The 25,474-nt window shown below is 41.5% G+C and overlaps 1 protein-coding gene across 1 annotated transcript in view; it reads left to right on the top strand.

The window, feature by feature from the left end:
• PTCHD1 (patched domain containing 1) overlaps positions 1–21,172 on the top strand; it is a 34,779-nt gene extending 13,607 nt beyond the window's left edge. The window contains exons 2-3 of the mRNA XM_034060079.1: positions 21–681; positions 19,316–21,172. Of these exons, the coding sequence (XP_033915970.1) occupies positions 21–681; positions 19,316–20,970 (2,316 nt within the window). The 3' untranslated portion in view covers positions 20,971–21,172. The remainder of the gene's footprint in view (positions 1–20; positions 682–19,315) is intronic.
• The last annotated feature ends 4,302 nt before the right edge of the window (positions 21,173–25,474 follow it).

The raw sequence follows: 25,474 nt of genomic DNA on the forward strand, positions 1-25,474 counted from the left end.
GATTTCTCTTTCCCTTGTAGTTGCACTCTGCTGTGACCAGGATCCAAGTTCAAAGACCTGGTTTCAATTACACGTTTGCCCATATATGTATCCTGAACAATGACAAGACATGCATAGTGGACGACATAGTGCATGTACTGGAGGAATTAAAGGCTGCTCGTTCTTCTAATCGAACTAATTTTGCAATCACTTATCCGATTACTCACTTAAAGGATGGCAGGGAAGTGTATAACGGGCATCAGCTTGGTGGGGTTACTGTGCACAGCAAAGACCGGGTGAAGTCTGCAGAAGCCATTCAGCTCACCTACTACTTGCAGGCAATCAACTCCTTGAATGACATGGTGGCAGAGAAATGGGAATCCATTTTTTGTGACACTGTTGAACTTTTCCAGAAATCCAACAGGAAAATCAAAATGTATCCTTTCACTTCTTCTTCGCTGAAGGAGGATTTCCAGAAGACAAGCAGGGTGTCAGAACGCTACCTGATCACAAGCTTGGTCCTTGTGGTCACCTTGGCCATTCTCTGCTGCTCCATGCAGGATTGTGTCCGCAGCAAACCCTGGCTTGGCCTGCTGGGATTGCTGACCGTGACCCTTGCCACCCTGACTGCAGCCGGGATCATCAATCTCACTGGTGGGAAATACAATTCCACCTTCCTGGGAATCCCCTTCGTCATGTTAGGTAATTATTTCCTATCTCCTCTCTCTCTTTTGTGTGTTTTGTGCCTCTCTGACACATTTCCCAGCAAGCAGAGAAGCATCACTGCATGGCTCCCAGTGACTCCTCCCTGCCAAATCCACACAGCCTTTTTTCCTAAACTGTTTGTGCTGTGCTGGGGTGTTAAAATCATGCTTGTGGGCTCCAGTGCAGCATAGCACACTGCTGTAGGATGCAGTGCCTGTGCAGTAGCAAGGAACAGGGATGCACAAATGTGGAGAGGGGGAGCCCAGCTGCTTTTCTGTGAATGTTTGATTCTGGGTTTGGTAGCCAGCATTGGAGGGAAACATTTGTAGAGGTCCCCGTGCCACAGTGACAGTGTCAGCTGTTCCAGTAACTCAAAGGGGTGCTGTGTTAGGCATTAAGAGAGCGCTGTGTCCTTTGGAGGGCAGAGCAGTGCTGTCATGGCTTGCCAGGCACCTGTCTGTGGGATAAGGGCAGTGGTCGGTTCTGGGTTGCGTTTCTCCTGAAGCCCCTGTGTTGGCCGAGTGAAAGTAGGGAGGGTTTCACAGCACTGGCATGGAGAGCATTGCTTCCCTCAGTCAGAACGGACCCGTCCACGTAGTGCCAGAACATCCCCTGGTGGAGGGCTGTGAGGGGAGCAGCATTGGCTGCTCCTTGGTGCTGGTGCCAGCAGAGGCATATTAATTTTCCCGGTTGTTGTATCACCTTCGCTCACTGCGAGGTGTAGGGTAGTTTCGTGTTGTTTTCTTTTCCTCAAGGGTAGGAAGGAGGAGGAGAGAAGGTGGTCAGCTTGCTCCCAGTCCAAAATTGATGCCTTCTCTTGTTGACACCAGAGCGTTTGTGGGGTGCCGTGCATTGTATCCAAACAGGCAGGAGGACTTCACGGGAGACAAAATGAGAGCTCTGGAGAGTTCACAGCCTCTTTGTTTGTGTTTGGTTCATAACCAGTGTGAAAACCTTTGTGAACTGTAGGTGTTTAATATGTCCTCATTCACGCCATTATTCATTTGTGGAGAATAATACATGCATTGATTTGATCACAGTTTCCCCAACTGAAAATCAGTGCTCAGTAATACTTCAGGTTTCAAGTGTAAGAGTGTCTCCACCGACTTAGTCACATCGTGCAGTGATATGACAGGTTTCAGCACAGCTATTTTTATATCCAGTGCCGTGTTCCTATGCCATGCTCATACTGTAGCTGTGGTATTGTTACACTTTAATTAAAGACTATGCTTCAGTGCATCACACTCCCAGTTAATGTACAGAATATATTCAGTGATAAAGAGAATTCAGCTGTATTGCACTGGCTCTCATTTTCAGATGACATCCATGAAAATTAAACTGTATCATAATCTGGAGGAAATGCAGCATGAGAAAGAGTCAAAAGAAGGCTACCTTTCTGACCTACGTCTTTGGTTTCTTTTGTGGGTTTTTATGCCTGTGCATTGTTACAAAAGTCAATTCCTCAAACTAAGTAGTGTATATTACATACGATATTAGGGAGGTGTGTTGCAAGAGCAGTAGAAAAGCAGTCTGAAGTCCAGCTGTACAAAATGAAAATACCTGGGGAAAGCAATGCAAAAATATGAAATATTAGCTCTGCTTAGGGGGCAAAGCATCTGCTCCCTGGGACGACTTTTCACTAATAGTGACTATCTTAGACTTGAAATCCTTAAAGAATTACAGATAACGATGAAAAGTTTCACGCTTCTATTTTAGTGCTCCTTTAACTGCCAAGCTGTACAACCAACTTTGCTTTTCTTTTCCTTTTTTTTTTTCCCTTGGGTTTTTTTTTGGTCTTGCCTAATTGAAGTATTCTACTCTTACAAGGAGTAAGTTTAGAATACGGAGCTCAGCTCTCACTGTGAACAGGTCAAGACAGAGCAGTCAAGCTCGTATGAATCTTGCCTGATTCCCCAGCTGCATAAAGTCTCCCAAGGGACAGGAGTATCAATGGGTGGACAGAAGGCACTAAAGACATACATACTAGAATTTTTAATGGGAGCTGTTTTAAAACAGCAGAGAGCTAGAAAGGGAGGGTTTCTGGTTTTCTTTTTTCCTGCAGTGCAACAGAAAGATTCAGCATGCATTTCAAAATTTATTTCATTCCTCTATGTTGTTTTGCTTATAAAGGATGGTTTAACTCAAGGTAACTGAAAGCTGGAGACACAAACCACCTGCTGTTATAGCCCACTGAACTGCTTCCACTTAATTTCAGTGACCATCAGATTAGATCATAGATAAACTGACCTTTAGAAAGCTAAAGGATTTCTGGCTAACAGTGTAGCCCTATTGCTATTACTCATACTCTTATGGCTAAAAGCAAAAATTAGATAGAAAAAAATTGCACTAGACACATTTCAGGCAAGGCCCCTTTACTGGTATAAATCATTAATGAGGTTTATGGCAGCTGAGGATTTTTAAGTTTTTGTCAGCATCACGGAGCCAGGGAGACGCAATCCAGACATCATCTGTTGTCTGCCACAGGGCCAGATCAAGTCTTTCTTAACAGATACTTCTCACCCTGCATTTTGTTTCCTCCTGGGCTGCTTCCCCCTGTGTTTCACTGCACTACCGCTACAGCATTTGCATCATGTCTAACCTGAATTCCCCTTTTGCAACTCAGCTGTTCTCTTGATTTATCCACTGCATCTGGAAAACTATTTTATTTTACTTTGCATCTTTGGGACCACTCTCACTTGCCCAGTTCTGTTCCCTTTCATTCCAGGTTTCCTCACGCTATGCCTACCAGACTTCCAGCAGTCCTCTTGCTTTTGGCCACTCCACATCTTCCATGGAGTGCTGTGCCTAAATCCAGGTGCAGGATTCAGGCTGAGGCTTTCAGCAGCAAGTAGAGTAGGAGGATGATTTCACACATCTTGCATATGGCACTCCTGTTCATACATCCCCATATGACATTCATCTTTTTCTCAGCAGTATGAAATAGTTAGCATTTGTTTGATGGCACATGGCAATTCACTGATCCTCCATGTCACTTTCTACCCTGTTTGCACAATTAGTTATTCCAACCAATATGTAGAAGTTCATCTTCATTAAGTTCATCTTGAGACCATCACTGCCCTTCCAAGATGCATTAGCTGAAATTGGCCAGCAATGTTTTGCAATTATTGACTTTTTCATACTTTCAAGAATTACTTTCTGAATAGTTTAAGTAGTTTGTCCAGTCACAAGCACATTCTGATAATTTGGGAGTATCTCTGCAAAATACTCTGTTCAAGGTGCTTTGTAATACTTGATGTTAAAAATCTGTTTTCTGTAACATCCCTTCTGCACCAATCATTTCAAAGAGCAAACAAGCTACAATGAAGGGTACCCTCATCTGTAGGTGTTGAATCCTTAGCCTTTGCATCAATAAGACAATTCTAAGTTACTGAATTATCAAGTTGCACTCTTAAGCTCAGGCTGTGTAAGTGTAGGCAGGAACATCTTTTGCCTACCAACCTGTTAAATATGACATACTGGTTTAAACACTTCGTGCTTTGGTTTTAATCACTTTCATGGTAGTTTATTCTAATTTATTTTACTTTTTAATGAAGGCAGGTTATTGTAACCCAGCTCACAAAAGGTGTCTCATTAAGTAACTCAGTCACTGATGACTGACTACTGTAACAATTTTTATGTTGTGGCAGGTTTCTTTTTAGCCCTCACTGGTTGCTAACTGAATGGCAAAAATTGAAGCCAGCAGAGATGTTGCCAGAAATATCTTTCCTCAGCAGGCACCAAAAGAGCAGGGGTACCCTTTGGTTACCGGTGGTCACTAGCAGAGCGGGAAGGGCAGGCTGGCTGAAGCTGCTCTTTTCTCTAGGGGCATCTTGTCAAGTCAAGCTGGGAACAGTTCTTCAGCTCTGGATTTATATAGGTACTTCTAACGTGAAAGTGAAGCCTAAAACCTGCAAAATTTGGCAGGATCCCACCATTCGTCTGGGCATATTTTGAATTAGCATATGCCCCTGGTTTTCTTTTAGACTATCATCTGCATTTATCAGTGTGTAAACAAGTAATTTAAGGACAAGATTATTCACATGTCTAGTTCCTGTGGAATCGTTTGCTGAACAAAGACTATTCATTTTTGACCCCAAGAACCAAAAAGTTTAATTCTTCAATTTGTTTGAATTTAAAATAGCTGATTTATAGTGGCAGCTGAAAAGCAGAATGAAAATTCCGATTTTCTATTGCCTAACATGTTAAAAATTACAGATGTTTGGTCTGGCACAGATGCTAATGTATTCATCATAAGTTTCCCTTACGCATTAAATGTTGTTTAATAACTGCCAATCCTTTAAAAATACCAGTTTCCTCAAAAAGAACAGTGTTACCAAACAAACCACTGGGCAGCAAGCAGCACTGGCTGAACAAGTTCTTGGCATGACTTTTTTCACTTCCCAGAGGCAGAGCACAACATCTAACTTAGGGACTCAAACAAAAATTGCAACATTGCCCTTTGCACTGAAGAGAAAACTAGCAGTCTGTTTCCTATTCCTTCAGGAACTCCTACAGCTTATTTGGGGAGAGGCGGCTCTCTTCAGCTGCCAAGTTCGTGAAAAGCATGGGCTCAGTGAAATCGCGGTGGAATGCCAGGCACTGCCAGATACGGGCATGCAGGGATGCAAGGCCGGCTCCACGGGCTTATATTTAGCCTCCAATGCTGGCAGGGTAAAACCAGCTAGTAGTTATGAGAGCAGCTTGAGCCTGCAGTATGCTGCAAACGGAAATGATAGCCGGGCTTGTGTGAAACTCAGCAAAACAGGGATGAATGCAAATACCTGTTCTTACAACCTCACATCCCTGTCAGTACACCCTTTCTGGGAAGAGAGAAGGGGAAAATGGTCAACAGAGCAAGTCCAGGGAAGGCAAACTGGGAGGGAGCAGATGGAAGCACTGGGAAGGACCAGGCATGGTCCTCCTGAGGTTCAGTCACAAGTTGGAGTAAGTCAGGCAGAGAAGGATCTGGCAAGGGTTGGATCTGGCAAGAGCAGGCACAGGAGCAGGAGAGGTACAGAACACTTTGGGAGGTACCTGGAGGTACCAAGGCTCCTAGGAGCATCTTGCAGATGCAGGGACTCATCTGTTGCTTCTCAGAAACAGACTATTGGATGTATGCCTTCCACATGCTTTGCCTGAGGGGGAGATGTGCTGGTGAAGAAGTGAGCTGAGATACCTGTCCAGGGGTTTTATGGATGCAAAAAGTTGGAGCAGCAATGATGGGATTTGAGGTCAGAGACAACTGGGAAAGAAGGTCAGGAGGAAAGCATGAGAAGACAAAAGAATAGGGGAAGTCAGTGTGTTTGATGATGGGAGTAAAAAGCACAGGAGGGCGAGATGATTGCTAAAGGGATTGATGCCATGAAGGCAGCAAGTAACTAAACCGGGGAAAGTAGCTTACAACCAGTGTGAAAACCCTAAGACAATTGGGCTTGGGCCAGCAGGTCCAGCACGTTTGCGGGAGCTGGGCTCCTTCAGTTCTCTGAAATAATGTGCTGGTTAGGTTTTGCAATATATGCCAAATTTGTACCCTCTAAAAGCATTTATTATCCTCCCTATCAAGCACCCAAGTGTTTGCTATATTCAATAAAGCTGAAGTGTCAACACTGATTACCTACAGAGAGTTTCAAAGAGAGAGAAACCGCCCCACCATAGGTCTCCCTGGTGCCCTCCAGTCCACACTCAAAGACAGCACTCACACACACACAAATGTTTGACTTTGTATAGTACTTTTCCACTGATTTTCCTGTTGCCACTTAATAAAAATGTGAAGTTTACCAAGTCTCTCTTGTTTTTATTCCCTGAGCTAAACTTTCTCACTCTCCCTGTCCAGCTGTCCCTCTTTGTGCTGGGAAGAAGTTTGTCCTCCCTCAGCTGGCTCCCTCAGCTTCCTGCCCCCTTGCCCTTTTCTCCCATCTCATCCATCTCGTTTGCAGTTTCCAGCAGCCTCCTCCACGAGGTCTCACTCATCTCCCTGCTCCAGGCCACGGCATCTCCTTCCTGATGCCTGCACAGCTCTCTGCACCTTTTGCTCCCCCCAAGCTTCCTTCATCTTTTCTCCTGTTTTCCCCACCCTGACAGTGTGTCCCCTCTGATTCTTTTTTTTTTCCAATTTCTCTCCCCTCCTTCCCTCTCCTCAGCTGCAGCTGGGCCCATTGCTCCTGCCATTTTCCCTATATTCTTCAATAACATCCTTTGCTCACAGACAGGTCCCTACCATACCCTGCAACTGTATCTCAGCTGCTTCAGATTTCCCAGTTATCAACCGTTCATCCTTTGCTTTTTTTTCACACTGCTGAAGGACTCCATTTGTGCCCTGGAAGTACACTTACTTTTTTGTCACTGCATCTGCTCAGCTTTCCCAGTTCAACCCTGTACAGTTCAGTTATAGTTCTGAAACATTATGGGTTTTGTTCTTTTCATTCTTCTTCTAACAAATAAATAAAAACCTGGGTTTATCTACCCTGAGCAGAATCCCAGGCACATAACTTTCTTCATTATTCTTCTTTCCTCTCTTTTAATGCCTCAGTCCCTCAATCTCTTCCTGAGCTCTCTAAGCAGGCATGCATGTTCTCATATGTTATCCAGCATTTCCGTTCTTGGGGAAGAAGTAAGCTTCCAGGCCACCCCTCTTCACTCAGTGTGTCAGTGAGTCATCTCACCAAAGTGAGTGTTTTGTACCCAAAAGTGAGATGATTAACCACTTCCTCCACATCCTGGTCTCCCTCTCTCTAGTTCTTCTAGTCCTTCTGAAGGATGATGCCTCAAGCCCCTTGAGGAACCCAAACACCAAGAAGCCACAAATGCATGGGAAGGAAATAGGCTTAAAATACAAATAGTGGCAGAGTATTTTAGACACTTGTACCAGCCCTTTCCCATGTGGCACAAAAAGGGCAAGTAGAGCTTGCAGCTGGCCACACATGATTACAACTGATGTGTCCATGTTTCCCCTGCATCACCACAACTCCCAGTGAAATCCTTGCATGCATACATGCTTCTTGGCTTCAGAAGTGTGTCTATGACTCAGTAAATATAATGCCTTTTGGAAAAGAGGAGCTGTATCTGTAGGAAGAAGATTAGAGAATTTAATACTGAAACCAAGTGCTATACAATCGTTATTTCTCTTCACTGGTGGTGCTCCAGTATACACTTGTTATACATAAAGTGTGTTAGAGGTGACACAGTACGTTTAATGAGCATTCATTTATGCAAAGAGTATCAGAAAGATGTTGTACTTTTACTGTCTGCATTCTTTGAACTGCAGAGAAGTCAGTGCATGTGATGGTTTAATGGAGCACCTTGTGAGAGGTGTCCCAGTCAAAGGTGCTGCAAGTTTGGCTCCGACATCCTCATTTTCTTCAGCTGGAGAGGTCCCTCAAGAGAAACTACCGTATATATGAAAATAACCTGTAGGTTCAGTGGTAAAGAAAATCAACCTTTTGCTATCTCTCTGTATATGTTGGAATATTATATATATGTTTATGGTATACTTTACATACTGGACTCATATGGTCAATGGAGACCTGGGGAAGGTCAACAAGAACCAATGTGACCTTTCATTTTAAGTATTCCTGTGAGAGAGATGGTCCACATTTTGGGCTTCTAATAAATTATATCCTCCAAATAGGCAATAGCCAAAAGGCACGTGTGACTGGGAAGGATGCTGCCATTTTCAGGTCATGAGACCTTTGCATTCTGGCACATGATGCTGGCAGAGATGGATAAAGTTAAATTGGATTAAGTTAAATCTTGGTGCTTGATGGAAAGCCCAAGTAGAGTTCCAAACTTGTAATTTTTTTCTTTTTTTTTAATCAGTAAAAAGAATAGGTTGTATGTACTTTAACTAAAGTTTTTTTGAACATTGCATTTCACTTATAACTGATCTATATATCATGAACAATAGTAATGACAAACATTGTTTAAGTGGGAGAATTTAAGGATATGCCTGTGATGTTTTAGTTGCAGCTTTCTCACGAGAAATGGGGAACCTGAAGTGTGGTAAAACAATTCGTATTCCACTGGCCCATATTCCACTAGGACAACACTCCTAGAAGCCAGTATTATTTTGCCTTGTGGGCTTAGAAATTTAAAACAGATTTAGAACATGGTTTTGCTCAGATATACTCATTGTGTCTTACTCTTGTCTTCAGGAGCTGTCATGAACTTGTCACTTGGCTGTTCTATAACATGGCATAAACGGTAACCTTTCACAGGTGACTGCAGGTAGCTTTCATTTACCTTCAAGTAATTTTTTTACACAGCAGGCATATAATCTGCCAAAAACTTTGTGGAGAAAATCAGTTTGCAGTTTTCATAGAATCAAAGAATGGTGGGTTAGAAAGGACCTTAAAGTCATCTAGTTCCAACCCCCTGCCACAGACAGGGGCATCTCATACTAGACCAGGTTGCTAAACGCTCATCCAGTCTGGCCTAGAACACTGCCAGGGATAGGGCAGTCACAACTTCTCTGGACAGCCTGTTCCACTGGCTCACCACCCTCACAATAAAGAATTTCTTCCTCATATCCAATCTAAACTTTCCCTGTTTAAGTTTGAACCCATTACCACTTGCCCTATTGCTACAGTCCCTCATGAAGAGTCACTCTCCAGCATCCCTGTAGGCCCCCTTCAGATACTGGAAAGCTGTTATGAGGTCTCCACATAGCCTTCTCTTCTCCTATTTTGTTTTCTGATGCAAATCTAAGCAGCGTGGTGACTTCGTAGCAGACTTCCAGTATCGGAAAGGGGCCTACAAGGATGCTGGAGTGGGACTCTTCGTTAGGGACTGTAGTGATAAGACAAGGGGTAGTGGGTTAAAACTTAAACAGGGGAAGTTTAGATTGGATATAAGGAAGAAATTCTTTACTGTGAGGGTGATGAGGCACTGGAATGGGTTGCCCAGGGAAGATGTGAATCCTTCATTCCTGGCAGTGTTCAAGGCCAGGTTGGACAGAGCCTTGGGTGATATGGTTTAGTGTGAGGTGTCTCTGCCAATGGCAGGGGGGTTGGAACTAGATGATCTTAAGGTCCTTTCCAACCCTAACTGTTCTATGATTCTATGATTCTATCTCATGATGCAAGACAAGCCCAGGGGTACTCAACATAATAACTCTATATCTAACTGCCTTTTTAGCTAGTGAGGCTTGAAGTACATGCATCGGTGGGGAATTCATTTTGGTAGCCACATCTGTCATTCCTTTATTATCCGAGCATCACACTCTTCCCATCCTATGCAGCTTCCCTGATGCAGAGGGTGGTCGTGGCTCCCCTGGGGTACACGGGGTCTGTACACTGCCAGCAGTGGTGGCAGGCAGCCACAGCCCTGTGCCCTCCTCCTCTTGTCATCCTCCATGCAGAAAAACTAAGCCTTGGTCCCTGTCCCTTCAGATAACAGCTTAGGCAGGGCACTGTGCTTCCTGGGGGATTTTCATATGTTTCCAAGTTAAAGACAAGGAAGAGGGTTTCCTGGGAGGAGCGGGGCACTCTGGGGCAGGGACACCCTTTGGAGGCCAGCAGGAGTTAAATGCTCCCCTGCTGTTTACCCCAGAACCATAGACCTGCACAAGGCCCAGGTACTCAGTAGGTGAGTGTGCCATGCTGACATAAATATTGCAGCAGCTAAAACCAGATTTCTCTAATGCTCAGCAACTTCTGTTGCACTGCATAAAATAGGACATTTAACTTTTGCCAGGTCTTTCATGAAAACAGAGGAGAGCAAGTCAAACGTTTAAACAGAGCTGACAGCTGGCTATTTAAATGCCAAAACAAGCCTTTGCTGATTCTTAAGTGGAATTAAATATTCACTTTATATATAGAAAAGTAGATTTTGAACTATAACTTGCTTTGCTTATGTCTTTTTCAAAATAAGAAAGCCACTCAAGTTTTCTCTCAGATGTATTTCTATTTTTAAAACATGCTTATCTGACATTCTTGCTATCAGTGTAACAAAATCTCAAATATTACATTGTTCAATACTAAAAAAGAGTGATTAAGCCCCCCTCAAAAATAAAGAACAAAACCCAACAACAGAAAAACAGCATTTTCTTGAAGCCTAAATCAGTAATTTTTACTCTAGTGAAATCAATGGGACTATTAAAGATTAACCGCATGCATGGTGAATTACCCATATAATCTTTATAATCTTTTTAATTCTATTAATTAGAATTGAATTTGGTATAGTTTAAAAAAACAATCTGAAAATGTAATATAAAATGAGAATATTCTTCTATTATTATTAATAGCTTTAAAATACACACACTCAAAAAGTGGCAAACCATGTCACTGCCATTGCTGATTAGGGATTGTGATGAAAACTAGAACTGTGAATACCGAGGCATTAATTCTACTTATTTAAACTGCTTCTTCTCTTTGTTTCTTTTCCCATTACATAGGTAAAAAATGACAGAAATGTCTATGTGTTTTGTGTATGTGTATGTATTTCTTCAGTTCAGGATTTATATACAGAATGATTTTGATTTCAGTAGTAATATGTAGATCGTGCTCTTAAAATTACCTTGTGATTTGTACAATTTTCTGAAACATCATCTCACTATTGCTTGCTTGCCATGATAAAATATAGTACTTGGGAGTTTGTAATTGAGATACATCTGTTACCCCAAGCATCACTGACTGTGTCCCAGCGACTTAGGGGGAGACCGAGAGCATGAGGATGATTTTGTCACAGCATTCTTTGTGCAAATATGTACTTTTTAGTATGACTCAGAAAGGGCTGCACGTGGCCAAACCAGACTGTTGCACAGGAGAACAGAGAGCCAATCCTATGTGGCATTTCCAAAAGTTAAGTTTAGAAGCTTAGAAAATGTAGGATATTATAGCAGACATTCATTGCCAGAAAACTGGAATCAAAATCACCCCGGTGCAGCAGATCCATGTGAGTTCCATGAGAGTCTTAAGAGGAACTTAATCACCTTTTAAGCAGCACTACACGAGACGTAAATGAGGCATCATCACCTTGTGCTGAGCTTTCAGACACACCTTGTTTTCCTGCCTGTGCATTAAGCAATTTGAGTGCAGGCTTAACGGCCTAGAGAGCCTTTCTGCAGGATCTACTACTAAAAATAACATTGTGGTCTCACAGCATGGAGCACTGAGCACCAGTTGAAGATTCCTTCTCTGCATGCACCAACCAATGCAGTGTGTTGTATGGGGATGCTTTATCTTCAGCAGTGCGCTTCTGTGGGCACAGCCGCCCACAGCTGTGAAACACAGCAGATACTGGGAGCATATTATCAAACATTTTGGTTTCTCTTATTTTGTTGCCAAGTAGATACAGCACAAAACAAAACTCTCTCTCTCCAGACACTGAGGCAGATTTTTATCTGGTATGAATGCAGCAAGGAGCTCATGGTTTTGATCCTGGTAGTTAGCTGAGGAATGCATGGGCATGCCTGTGGCTTTCTGACAGCAGTGGATGGTGCTGTTGAAAACATGGCTGGAGAGATCAGGCTGACAAGTGAAGGTGAATGGCTAATATTCAGATGTAAGCCGATCTCAGAGATTGATCTGCTTGTATCATGCCTAGATGCCTAACAGACTGACATACCTAATTTCAGCATGTTTCTCTTTTGGAAAGATCCCAAGTCAGATGTTAACATCTGCAAGCATAGTACACCCTAGTGATATACGTGTAAAATTTAGTAGTCTTTAAAACAATAATTTCAAATACTGACCCCACCCAACAGCATTGTCAAAATATTTTTGTGGTATGTTGTCATAGCTGTAATTAGGTTAGAATACAGGTATGTAGGGTCTGTGTGACAGGAGATAAATAAAGTATTGCAATATGTGCAGCCTACACTTATATCAGTACATCCCTTCCTGTGTCATTCTTCATGTGTTGTTAATGGAGATACCATGCCTGCGCATAGAGTTCAGGCTTACGTGACCTTTGAACCTGTGCTTGGAGGTATGAAATGAAGTCAGGCTGCACTTGGGTGGTGGGGATTTTGCAAATGAGGATGCATTTAAGACTGCTCAACTGCCTACAGCCCTCAGTCCCCTTGCCGTAATTCTTCTAATACAAACATTGCTGCCTGGAAACACAGTTCATCAGATGAGTACCTTATAGGATGTTAGTATCACATAGGATTTTACTCTACACTGTGAACTGAGCTCCCAGAAGTATTCAGGCAAGAGCAGGGAAAAGCAAGTAGGATTTGCAGTGCATTTTCTTTGCTCAGCAGAAATGTTTGGGATGGGCAAGTCTGCACGCAGTGGGACATCCAATGTCCTTGAGGTCTGACATTCAGGTGGCAAAACTGTGGTGTTGCAGCACTGTTTATGTTCCACAAAGGTGGACATTGGTTAGAGTAACCCACAGTTTGTTGCAACACCATGTCAACAATAATTTACCTGTTTGGCTCAACCCCTGCTGCTAAATTGCTATAAACTCAGTGAAAACTGTTTTATTGTGCTTAGTGCTGATTCTGTCTGCATGCTATAGGATCTCCGTTAGCTGTAGTATTTTACTATTTTAGTGAGAACAAGGTATGAAACCAGGGGTTTGCTTTAGCTGTATGCAAATTCTCTTGTGCCTGCATATTCAGTAGCACTTTGAACTTGCTATATGTTCCAAGTTAAAATCATGCCTGCTGGGAGAGGCCGCATGAGGCAGGTTGCGTGTTTAGCCCACAGCTGGTTGATTGCAACTCCTGTGACAAAGGGAGTCCGGATTAGCAGTTTCACTTGGCTTTTCAGAAGATGGGAGCTGATGAGCTCACTGATCTAACTGGAAAAAATAAGTCAGCAGGAGAAAATTATCTCAGCCTCTTTGTTGACATTACTGTGGAAAGTAATCCCAGAGTTGACCAGTGAAACATTGTTATTTTTAATACTGTCAGCTAGGAAAATTCATTGCACCTTCATTATATCATATGATATTACAGGTATCGTTTTGGAAAGGGCAAATCCTGCAGTATGATTCTGATCTCCTATGTACTAATTTTGTGCAAGTGCAGTTCTTGAGACCTTGACTGCATTGGCAGAGAGCTGGGATATGAATTTATAGCATCCTAACTATTTCATGTTAATTCATCAGATATTTGTCTCTGTGGATGATATTTCACTCCACTTGGCATGCAAATTAAGCTGTCCTTCACAGATTTGCACAAAGAAAACTGGTGTAACATAGCTGGCCCTTTGTAAATTCACACACTTCTTTGCAGCACACTAAATTCCTATTGCAGAGAAGTGCTGCTATTCAGTGGGGTGATTTCAGGCTTTAATCAACCTAAGCGAGACAGTGTTCATCCAGTTGAACCAAGAGTGTTACAAGGATGCAGCCATTACAATACAAGCAAAAATCTTAGATCCAGATCCAGATTTAACCTTTGTAATTCTGTCAGAGCATGCTTCCATTTTTTGCCTACCAAGTTTACAAGGCTCCCATACAACCTACCATGACTCATTCCCAATTTCAGCAGGTCTTTTGTGCCAGCACTCTCAGGAAAAGATTTCAGGTTAAAAGATAAGCCTCAAAAAAAAAAGAGTTTGCTGATGTTTCAAATCCCAACCATTCCAATCCCAACCATTCCTTTAGTACAGTTTGGATTAGAAAAAAGTGAATTAATAGTAATGAGGGAGCACCAAACTTCCATAGGTGACAGGAACCATTGCCTGAGAAGGAGGAAACACCCCATACCCCAGCTTTGCTGCTAGAGAAGTCTGTCCCCTTAGGAAGACAGTTTGGTGCTTTATTAGTCTTAAATCTGGCAGGTAATGGGCAACATACGTACTGGTGCAACATTCAGCTCACTGAAGTGTAGATCAATCATTATTAGTGTTTTGTGTGCCACTGCATTAAAATGGGATGAATAAAATTAATTACCCCTAAAATGCGACCTTCCCCAGAGAAGGCTGTAACTTCACAGCCTGTAAGTGGTACTTTATTCAGAGAGGTTTTACTCAAGCATCAAACACACAGAGAGACATGCAACCTTTGAAACAATAAGAACAAAAAAATGAGACCCACAGTGTAGCATTATTCTCTGCTTTCATAGATGGGTAAAACTGCAAGGAAAGGAACCCAAACCCTTTTCTCAGTCATTCCTCTTACATTTTCTTACAGAAGAAGTCTATTTAATACCCCAGCCTCATCACAGTAAGACCAAAACCTCACGCGATTTTAATGTAAAATTGAACATATCCCTTGATCTCTAAACAATAAAAGCGGGCAGCAGCCTTTGTTTCAGGGAAGTAATTAAGCCAAATTAATAGAGAGCTGACCTGCGGCTCCGGTGACAGGGAGGTCGCTTCACTGCCCTCTCACAAGCTTTGGGGCTTCTTTAAATCCTTTCAGCCCTCTCTGCTTCGGTCTCACAATTTTCCAGGCAGGAGCAGAGCCAACTTTAAGCCTAGGCTGCTGGTGCCCCTTCATAAAGGCCTCTTGCTTGAATAACCACTCAGCAGGAGAAAGGATGCATTTCTTTTCTGAGATTTTAAAATGCTACTAGAAAGAACAGTTTAAGTGCTGCACATAAATAGTGCTTAAAATGAGGTAAATACTTTGATAATTTGAAGGAAGATAAAATAATTGCCTTAGTTTTCACAACTTCCTGCAAGTGCTCTTTTTTCTCATGCATGCTTTACATTGATTTTGCAGAGCATGTGTAATTGCAAGACTTGAATCTGAAGGAGGCCAATGAAACTCTTTATAGCATTTTCAGACTACTCATAAAAGTGCTGTGTTTAAGCTAGGCATAATTTATTGTTTTTATTGCTGGTATTGTTATTAGCTTCTAAAGTTAAAGATAGCCCACATCAGCCTGTAAAAAAAAAAAATTAAGCTCCCCAGAAATAACAGTGACTATCTGCTTCTTTGGCTACAAAAGCCAGAGTTTCTGTCCTCAGTCATCCAAGACACCTGGTAGGAGTATGTCCTACAATGCAAAGCCATGGGAAAAAAAGAATAAGAAAGAAAGGTCTCCGTTTTATCCAATACCTTTATTCTATTTCCATAACATTTTCCTTTGCCCTTTTAGAACCCTTTTTCCTTAAGAAAAAAAAAAATCTATTTTTCCACATACTCCTCCTTCTTAGCTCATGGTTGTACATCCTGACTGTAGGGCACGACCAATGAATCATAACAGCAAATGTCAACAGGAAAAATCTCCAATAGCCCATTAGCTGTTTGAGTTCATATTTATTATTTACTGAATGACTGTGAATAATGAACAAATTGCACTAAATCATTACAGATTTGTGGCTTAATCTCTATTAAAAAGGGAAAATTGGTCAAAGCAATTACAGAATTTATTTGCAAGGAAAAATATGCCTTCTTCTCATTTGTATATAGAGTAGACAAAGCACCAGCAAAAGGAATAGAGGTAATCAGTGCATATCATTTAGGGATGCAAAAAATGGAAACTGAAATGACAGAAAAGTGAAATAAATTCTCAGAAAATGTTTCCATGGAGTTATCTGCCATAATCTATGTGGATTACGCTTATATGGGCATCAGTGTGTTACATGACGTTGAAGGTTGTTACCCCATGTTGTGCTTGTAGTTGGTATTTGAAGGAGTAAATTAGGTTAGGAAAATCCCATTCTAGTTAAATAAAGCTAATCTTCGGACTGCCATGCCTAATTTTTGCAGAAGCTTGGGCTTAATCTTTTTCTTAGAGGATGTTGTATCAGATCAGTAGTGCCACTGATGCAAAAAGGGTGGAAGTTTGGCAATTTAGGCTTGTCTTCCTAAAGGTATGAGAATGTTGTACCTATTATACAAGTGGACAGAGGAATCGCGGACTCTACAGTTGAAGGAAAATCCCAATTCCTACCATGCAGATTATGTAGCAAACAACAAAAGGAACCTGTCCTAAAATAGAAGAGTATCTAAATGTTTTTCTGTTGGCTTTGTGGAGCACATGTGGTGACGCCTCTTCATGCCTTTACTTGAGCAGTTCTCTAAATCAAATTCCATTTTAGGGTAGTCTCAAAGGTTGTGTAAGAGCAAATTGCAGTTTTATGCTTCCTACTTAAAGAAAATCTGTGGTATCAGGAGTCATCTTATCAGACATTATCCAAAATCTTATATCTGTTAAAAAGTCATGCTCAGCATCATATTTAATTAGCTATAAATTCTTTTTATCATAGCAAAGTCAAGAGCTTTCCAAGTTAATACAGCTATTTGAGTATTTTTATGCAAGAGACTATTAACATTGTAATGTTTTTTTACAAAAACATGCTATAGCTAAAGCTCACAACAGAACTTGTAATATTCAATGACCTCATTTTATTCTGCTTTGCTCACTCTAAGCTAATGCGTATGATGCTATATGAAATTCTCAGACGAGCCTGTCTGCAGGACTTATGGGAGCCATAAATGGATTAAACCTCTCACTCCCTGCTTTGGCAAGTGATCAGTTACATTTAAATAAAGGTCAGTCTGTCTTTACAAAGAACACACTGAAAGCAAGCTTAATAGCTTTCCCTAGTGGGCCTAGAACACAACTATTTGAAGCATAATTAGCAATAGGGTGCCAGTCACTGATCATGCTTTTTCACTTGATTTTACATCTGGGGACTTGCAATATTCCCCATTAGCTTTAAGAGGGGGCACAGTACTACTTATCAAATTGACAGTCTTGACCTGGCCTCTGAAAGCAGCTGTAAAACATTGCTTGGGAAAATTAAGATGAATGCCAAATGTCATACCAAAACCGGGCCTGTAATACTGCTACAAATTGGACATTTGTGGTCCATGCCATAATTCCAAATGACAACGCAGGTAAGATATCTAATCTACATGAGAGCACAGACTTTGTGATTCTAAATACCAGATGACCATGATAAGGAGACACACCAGGTGTCCTATTATCTCATCTTATGAGCACTGTGGTTTGAATTCTTTATAAAGTACCCCACACCTATTTTTTTCAGCATTAACAGACTGACCAGCTCTGCCATCTGTTAAAATATAGATAGGATATTCCTTGCAGGAAGGGTGGAGTGAATCAGCTACAGCTTCCACTGCAGTAAAAGGTACTGACCACAGAAGGGTTATTTTCACAAGTTAATTAAATATTTAGCCTACATGATATATTTAAGAATAAATGAGATCATAGAATCACAGAATGGCTTGTGTTGGAAGGGATCTAAAAGATCATCTAGTTTCAGCCCCCTTAACATATCCTCTGTTTTTCTGGTTCTTCACAACACCTCATTAGTTTCAGTGTTTCTTGACTGATACTGTGGCAAAAGTGATAATCATCTACAGGCAGAGAGAACAGAGCCAACAGAGCAATTTTGGTACTCTGCAGACAGCCTGAAATTCTAAGAGATCTGTGAATTACCTTGACCTGCCTGACTGGAGCATCAGCTTCAAAAGTCCAGTGATTGCACTTTAGGGTCATCTGCAACTAATTTAGCATTTATAATTTTATCTAATGTTATCAGGGAATGGGTAAGAGCAAAACACTGTGGACTGGCTTTTGGGAATTTCTGGAGATAATGCAAGAGCAGACCAAAGAGGTAGCAAAGGGACAGCAAAACCAGCAAAAGAATAAGAAGGAGTAATTAAAAGACAGTAAAAAAAGTGGGATTAGATGCAAAGGAACTATTAAGAAAGAATGAACGTGATGTGAATTACTATGGGAAAATATTAGTGTCTTACATTTTAGGTGTGAAGCAAAGACTGTACTTTTTTGTTCTCCTCTGTGTAAAATATTAAACCAGTTTTATCTCAGCCACTCTCACCTTATAGGTGGTCGATAGCTGCCTTCCCAGCTCAGGTCCACTAGGAGAGAGCAGAGGTCTGTGTCCTCCAAATGCGCCTTGATTATCGATCACAAAATAGAAACTGAAAAAGGAAGATGACCAACCAGGGTTTAAGATAAACCCATGTACTTTTCCTGATTTACCTGCTAGGTCTGCAGGTCCATCTCCTTTCATGACTGCTATATCTAAGAGTTAATTACAAAATGTAGGAACTGCCAAGAAAAACAGAGCTGTATTTGGTTTTACAAACCCTTAAATATAGTAAAGCAAGAATACTAATGCCTTAAGCACATCCATACCAGTTCTACCATTCTGCATCTTTAAAATAAATTTGTGCTTTTTTAGTGTGTTCTGTTTCTAGGACTTCTTTTTTCCTGACGGAAAATTTGTTTAGGAGGTGGAAAAAATCAGTGACTGATTTAACTGACAATTTTCAGCTTATATGGAAATTTTATTTTTTACAGATTTTCCACAAAACAGCCAACTAATGCTCTGCTTCCAGCCAAAGGCACTTCAAGGTTGTATTTCTTTGTTTTCACCACAGGTCATATCCCATCACCAGGAAAAACTAATTTCAAAGCATCTTCCATCGCAGGCACACCAAAATAATGAAGTGAAACAGCCAACCAGAAAAAGAAATCCTTTTTCTTTAATCCATCAACCCTGCACCAGTGATGCAGAACTCTCCTCAAGCTCTGGCATTAAGGTTTGCTAGTCAGGTGGCAAATGTACTCCTGTGGCTTAGACCTCCATAATAATTTCTCTCTTCTGCAGGACACTTGCATCAAGCACTGGTAACAGCCAGCGGTATCTCCTTTGAGTCTTTTAGCATGTCTGCATTATGTTTTTCCACGTTGATTTGAGTACTTTAAACACCCGCTTTGTTCTCTTTGTAGGTCATGGTTTATATGGGACTTTTGAAATGTTGTCTTCCTGGAGGAAAACTAGAGAAGACCAACACGTTAAAGAGAGGACTGCAGCTGTATTTGCAGACTCCATGCTCTCGTTTTCTCTCACCACTGCCATGTACCTGGTCACTTTTGGAATAGGTGCCAGTCCCTTCACTAACATTGAAGCAGCTAGGATTTTCTGCTGCAATTCCTGTATTGCAATTTTCTTCAACTACCTCTATGTACTCTCCTTTTATGGTTCCAGCCTGGTGTTTACTGGCTACATAGAAAACAACTACCAGCATAGTATCTTCTGCAGAAAGGTACCAAAGCCAGAGGTATTGCAAGAGAAGCCTGCATGGTATAGGTTTCTTCTGACGGCCAAATTCAGCGAGGACACAGATGATTCAGAGGAAACAAACACTTACGAGAGTCATCTTTTGGTGTGGTTCCTGAAACGCTATTATTGTGACTGGATAACAAACACTTATGTCAAGCCTTTTGTAGTTCTCTTTTACCTTGTTTATATTTCCTTTGCCTTAATGGGCTACCTGCAGGTCAGTGAAGGGTCGGACCTGAGCAACATCGTAGCGACTGCAACACGGACCATTGAGTATACGACTGCACAGCAGAAGTATTTCAGTAACTACAGCCCAGTTATTGGGTTCTACATCTATGAGTCAATCGAGTACTGGAATACCAGTGTCCAGGAGGATGTGCTGGAGTATACCAAGGGCTTTGTGAGGATATCTTGGTTTGAAAGCTACTTAAATTACCTTAGGAAACTCAACATATCTACTGGGTTGCCCAAGAAGAACTTCACTGATATGTTGAGGAACAACTTCCTGAAGACCCCTCAGTTTGCCCATTTTTCAGAGGATATCATCTTTTCCAAGAAATATAACAATGAAGTTGATGTCGTGGCCTCCAGGATGTTCTTGGTGGCCAAGACAATGGAAACTAAGAGGGAAGAACTTTATGACCTCTTGGAGACCCTGAGGAAGCTCTCTCTCACCTCCAAGGTGAAATTCATTGTTTTCAATCCATCATTTGTGTACATGGATCGTTATGCTTCTTCAGTGGGAGCACCCTTACAAAACTCCTGCATTAGTGCTTTATTTCTGCTCTTCTTCTCTGCATTCCTTGTGGCAGACTCTCTGATCAATGTCTGGCTCACTCTAACTGTTGCCTCGGTTGAATTTGGAGTTATAGGTTTTATGACATTGTGGAAAGTGGAACTAGATTGTATTTCTGTGTTGTGCTTAATTTACGGAATTAATTACACAATTGACAACTGTGCTCCACTGTTATCAACCTTTGTCCTGGGCAAAGAGTTCACAAGAACTAAATGGGTGAAAAATGCCCTGGAAGTGCATGGGGTAGCTATTTTGCAGAGCTACCTCTGCTATATTGTTGGTCTGATTCCTCTTGCAGCTGTGCCTTCAAATCTGACCCGTACACTGTTCAGGTGCTTGTTTTTGATAGCATTAGTCACCTTCTTTCACTGCTTTGCCATTTTACCTGTGATACTGACTTTCCTGCCACCGTCCAAAAAGAAGAGGAAAGAGAAGAAGAATCCTGAAAACCGTGAGGAAATAGAGTGTGTTGAAATGGTGGATATGGATAGCACCCGAGTGGTTGACCAAATTACAACAGTCTAACTTGTTTGTTTGTTGCTTTTTTTACACTAGATCTTACTGAGGGAAAAAAAAAATAAGAAGAAGAAAGAAACCAGTAGTGACTAAATATCTGAGGAAAAGAAGTAGTTTGGATGTTTTCCTTCCCCCTCCCCCTCCAAGCTAAATCCAGGAATATTCAAAATGATGGGAGAAATTAAAAATATTTTTTTTTAAAGAGCTGCGGGGATTGTACCTTGCTCAGCTCCTGTAACAGGTATTACGAGAGAATTTGCACACACACGCAAAGGGCGGGTTGAATTTCAGACACATGAAGTAAGATCTAATGAGAGAGTTGGGTTCTTAAGCAGCTGTCTGCATGGTCTGTACTGCAGATGCTGCAATTATTGTGGCTAAACCCAATCAGACTGAAAGGTCAACTGTCAAGGCTGAAGTAGCACTAAATGTTCGCTGGATGTAAAGGCTTTACAAACTTTCTGCACAGCAATAACTCAAGTCAGTGAGTCAGCTCTTATAGGTCTTAGCCATCACATTTAATTTTTCTTTTCTCCCCTAATTTAAACATTTATGCAAGACTGTGTAAAAGATAGCAAACTGTACTGGGAAAGAAGGCAGTACACAGCAACCAAATGCTTTCCAAACACTTTCATGTTAAAAATCACTTTTTTCTCCTAAAAATAACCTTATTTTAAAATGTAAATCATCCCTTGTAACATTTTTAATCATGGTTTTATAGTGGTTTCTTTTTCTTATAAAAACAAAAAAGAACAAAAAAAAATCCCAGTGACTCTGTCACTCTAGAAAAATATGTTATTTTATTTTATACATGTCTCGCTACTAGTTAAACATGTAATCTGCTTTACCAACTGTAATTTTGTTAGCACTCTACTAACACATGTGAGTATATCTAGCAGCAGACAGAAGATGGTGTACTGAATATTTCAGCACCAAAATCCATGACAAAAACCTCAAATACTAAAATGTCATCAAGAAAGTGAATGTTAGGGCTCTTCTAGTGAGAGCCTATTTCAGGCCATTCACTGGTAATGCACACTAAGAGGATTAGTGGATAGTTTTGCATAATGTATAACTTAATCCTTCTATCTTCCTAGTACCTGTAAAGCAATAGACCTTGCAGCTATGGGCTCTTCCAAAAGACAGTCAACCATCAGAGTTGTATGGAAAACACCCAAGGTTGGGACTGCAGTTTAGCAACCACAAGTTTAACAGCATCTCCAAAGAGCCCATATCTAAGGTGCCTATTGAAAACATCACATCTGAGAGAAGGAAAAAAAAACAAACAAACCAAAACTTATAAATATTGCATTACTGAATCTTTTTGGAGCCGTGAGTTCTAAACCAATAATTCTGTCAGCATCTGTGATGTGGAGTAATACAGATAAAGCAGCATCTTGTTCCTCCTCCACCCCCTCCACCCTTAAGAGCAACAGGCTCATTACAGTAAGGTTTTATCATGAGGTTGAACCCCAGTGGGGTTATAGAAGCCAGTTCTGTATGTTTTGCTGAGAGTACTCCAACTATACATTGCTTGTAAAAACCCATTTGCAGAAAGCTGGCTGGTGGTCTCATGAATATACAATGTACGGACCATTGCTTTTTTGGTTCAAGATGAATGTATTGCAATCTGACTCCTTTTTACAGCTCACCCAGAAAGTAAGAGCACTGGAAAAGTTTTCAGCAGTTGGCACAGTTTTTGCCTCAATGACAGCATCTGGAGCATGAAGGGGTATTGCAGGAGCCATGGGTCTCGGACCTCTGTGAGTGCTGTGGCTCAGGAGGCTGCCTGTTCCCCACGCAGTGATTAGCACATACCACAGGGTCACAAGCCCAGGGTATGCTTCATTGTATGAAACTTCTCTTTAGCATCCAATCCCAGTGATCCCCCAAAACACACTGTGCAAAACCCACAAATGCCACCTAGTGAATATCCGTTTTCAAGCAAACAGATACTTCTGAAGCTTCCTCCCTAGCAGAAAATAAGATAACCAGATATTTTGTCCTGAAGCAACGTTACGCACTGGTTAGCAGAGCAAGTTGGCGGTGCAGCTGGCAACGTTTATTTTCCCCTGGATAAGCCCCTTCTCTGACCAGAAGGAAAGGAAGCTGTGTCCAGGAACGCACAGGCTCTTTGCTTGAACAAACAACATTTGCTGCTGGGAAGTTGTAATAACTTCAGCCTTGGCAGAAATCAGGCGGACACCTTGAAGACAGCCAAATGAATGTGAGGCTATGGGAAAGATCTGTTTCCCCTGTTTTCTTTAGACTTAGGCCTGGGGCTATGTTTTCCAGCCAAAAATCATTCCTTAAATAATACTTCACTGTAGATTTTATGTTATGGTTATTATGTCATTTGAATAACAGTCACCTTATCTCCTGGCTGTCAACAGGCAGCTGCAGTGGCTTTTAAACTTCTGAGGGCATTAGCAAATTAGTTGAGAGTTACAGAGGAGCCACAAAATGCTTTTGGCAGCAGCAATCTACTGGCTTGTGGGACAGCTGGAAATGGGAGATGTGTGAAAGAGGTTGTTTGTACACTGCAGAGAGGAATACATGGCTAATGCTGATTTTACACCTCTGCTATCCCTGATGCTATCACTTGCAAACACCAGATGCAAAGATGGCTACCATAAACCTCTTTACATCTAATTGAAATGCATAGATAGGAGCATCTTTAAAGAGATGTCCAAAGACAAGCTTGTAGTTTCACAGATCTCATTAAATCTCAGCATGTGAGGCCTTCAGAGATCTTTGAGAAAGGTGGTAAAACCAGTGATAAAGTTACTCCTCTATCTCCAAACCTGTCACAAAAAGGATGTGGGGGCACTCCTATGGCAAATTGCCACAAGGCATGCCTGGGAGTCCACAGAAGACAGGGTGAACAGACATGCAGCCCATTTCCTTGCCCCAAGGCAGAGCATGACATGTAAATCCTTTCTGAAGAATGATTGTGCACCCCATTCCTAAAAATCTTTTTCAAGGCAGATTCCTCCCCCCCCCCCCCCCCCCCCAGTGCTGTATTACCCCATTGGTAACTACTAACCCCTGCTGTTTGCCTTTTACTGGGGGGGAGGACAAGCTGTGCCTCTCTGCACAGGGAACAGGACAAGCAGGAGGCAGTCTATGAAGCTTCCCCTAAGCAGAGCCAAAACCAACCACCATACGTTTTTCACTGTGTTTCACCTCAAGCTGCCAGCCTACTCCCCACCTTCAGGCTTAGTGAGGCAAAGCCATGAAAATGTCCAAGGCGTAGTACTCAGCCCAGGTCTGTTTGATTTCTGCCTGAATCCTGATGTGTCTGAGCAATGCACCAAATACTCCTCTACAGGAGAGGCTTGAATACCTCAACACAAACCAGAAACAGCATGTTCTCAAGGTTTCAGACTATGCTAAGCCACTTTGGCCTTCCTCCTCTTTGACTTTTTCCTCTGGAGCTATAATCTTCACCAAAGTCAATTGGTCCTCACTGTGCCAATTGATTCATAGGTGCAGATACTGTGCTCTGATTCAGTCCAAAGCTCCCCCAGTGGCTAACTGTGCATAAGATTTTACCCTTACTGGTGAACCTTTATTTTGGAAGACTACCTAGGCTTAAGCAGTTTTTTTGTCATACTCTTCAGTGGCTTTTTAGCCCAGGTATCACTGTGGTTTTATTTGCAATACAGGTGACCCAATTTTTGTATAAATTCAGAGAGTAGAACAGGGTATTGTTATACACTGTCAGGCACTGAATAAAATCTAACAGCAAAAATTTAAGCTAAGGCTAACAAGACTATATAGGACTGTATAGGGCACATGTATCTTCTACACACATTACAGTTTCCATACAGTAAGTTATAGCATACAGTATATTTTTACTATGGGGTAAGCATACAGAAAAACAGAGTAGCCTAAGTACATATGATCATCAAGATCAGTCCAGTTTTCTTGTAACATAATTCCTAATGTTGTCTTAGCACAAGTTCATTTTCGATTTACAAGTATTCTAATTGGAGGAAAAAATGACGAGTGAAAAGTTGGTATAACTGGAATAACTGTGCTATAAAAAATTAATTGATGAAGCCAGAATTTTCTGCCCAAAGCTTTACGTGAAAATGTTCTAGTTAGATTAAAATTAGAACTGTGAAGGTTGAGAAAAAGCTATCTGGCAAAGAAAAAGAACTTCTTTTCCAAAGACAAGCAAACACATTCATCATGGTCAACTGCATGAACCTGGAGGGAAAACAGTACCTGAGGTTACAGTGAGCCACGTGAGGATTCGTATATGCTCTCAGAAGCTTTCTGAGCCAGCGCTGAATTCAGGTAAAATGTGTACTATAAATTGAAAGGTGCACTTTTAAATGCTCTTCTCTAGGCTGACTGTCCTGTGAGCTTCCAAATCCCACCTCATCCAACACCTTGTTTATTTTTATTCCAAGAGAAAAACAAAACAGTGGCAGCACAACTGGGCAGAGTTCAGTAGAGTCAGAAGGAAGACTATGCCTTCCCTTGAAAACAGTGAGAAAGAAAC

Source organism: Melopsittacus undulatus, chromosome 2 (assembly GCF_012275295.1).
Source record: "Melopsittacus undulatus isolate bMelUnd1 chromosome 2, bMelUnd1.mat.Z, whole genome shotgun sequence".
Lineage (NCBI taxonomy): Eukaryota > Metazoa > Chordata > Aves > Psittaciformes > Psittaculidae > Melopsittacus > Melopsittacus undulatus.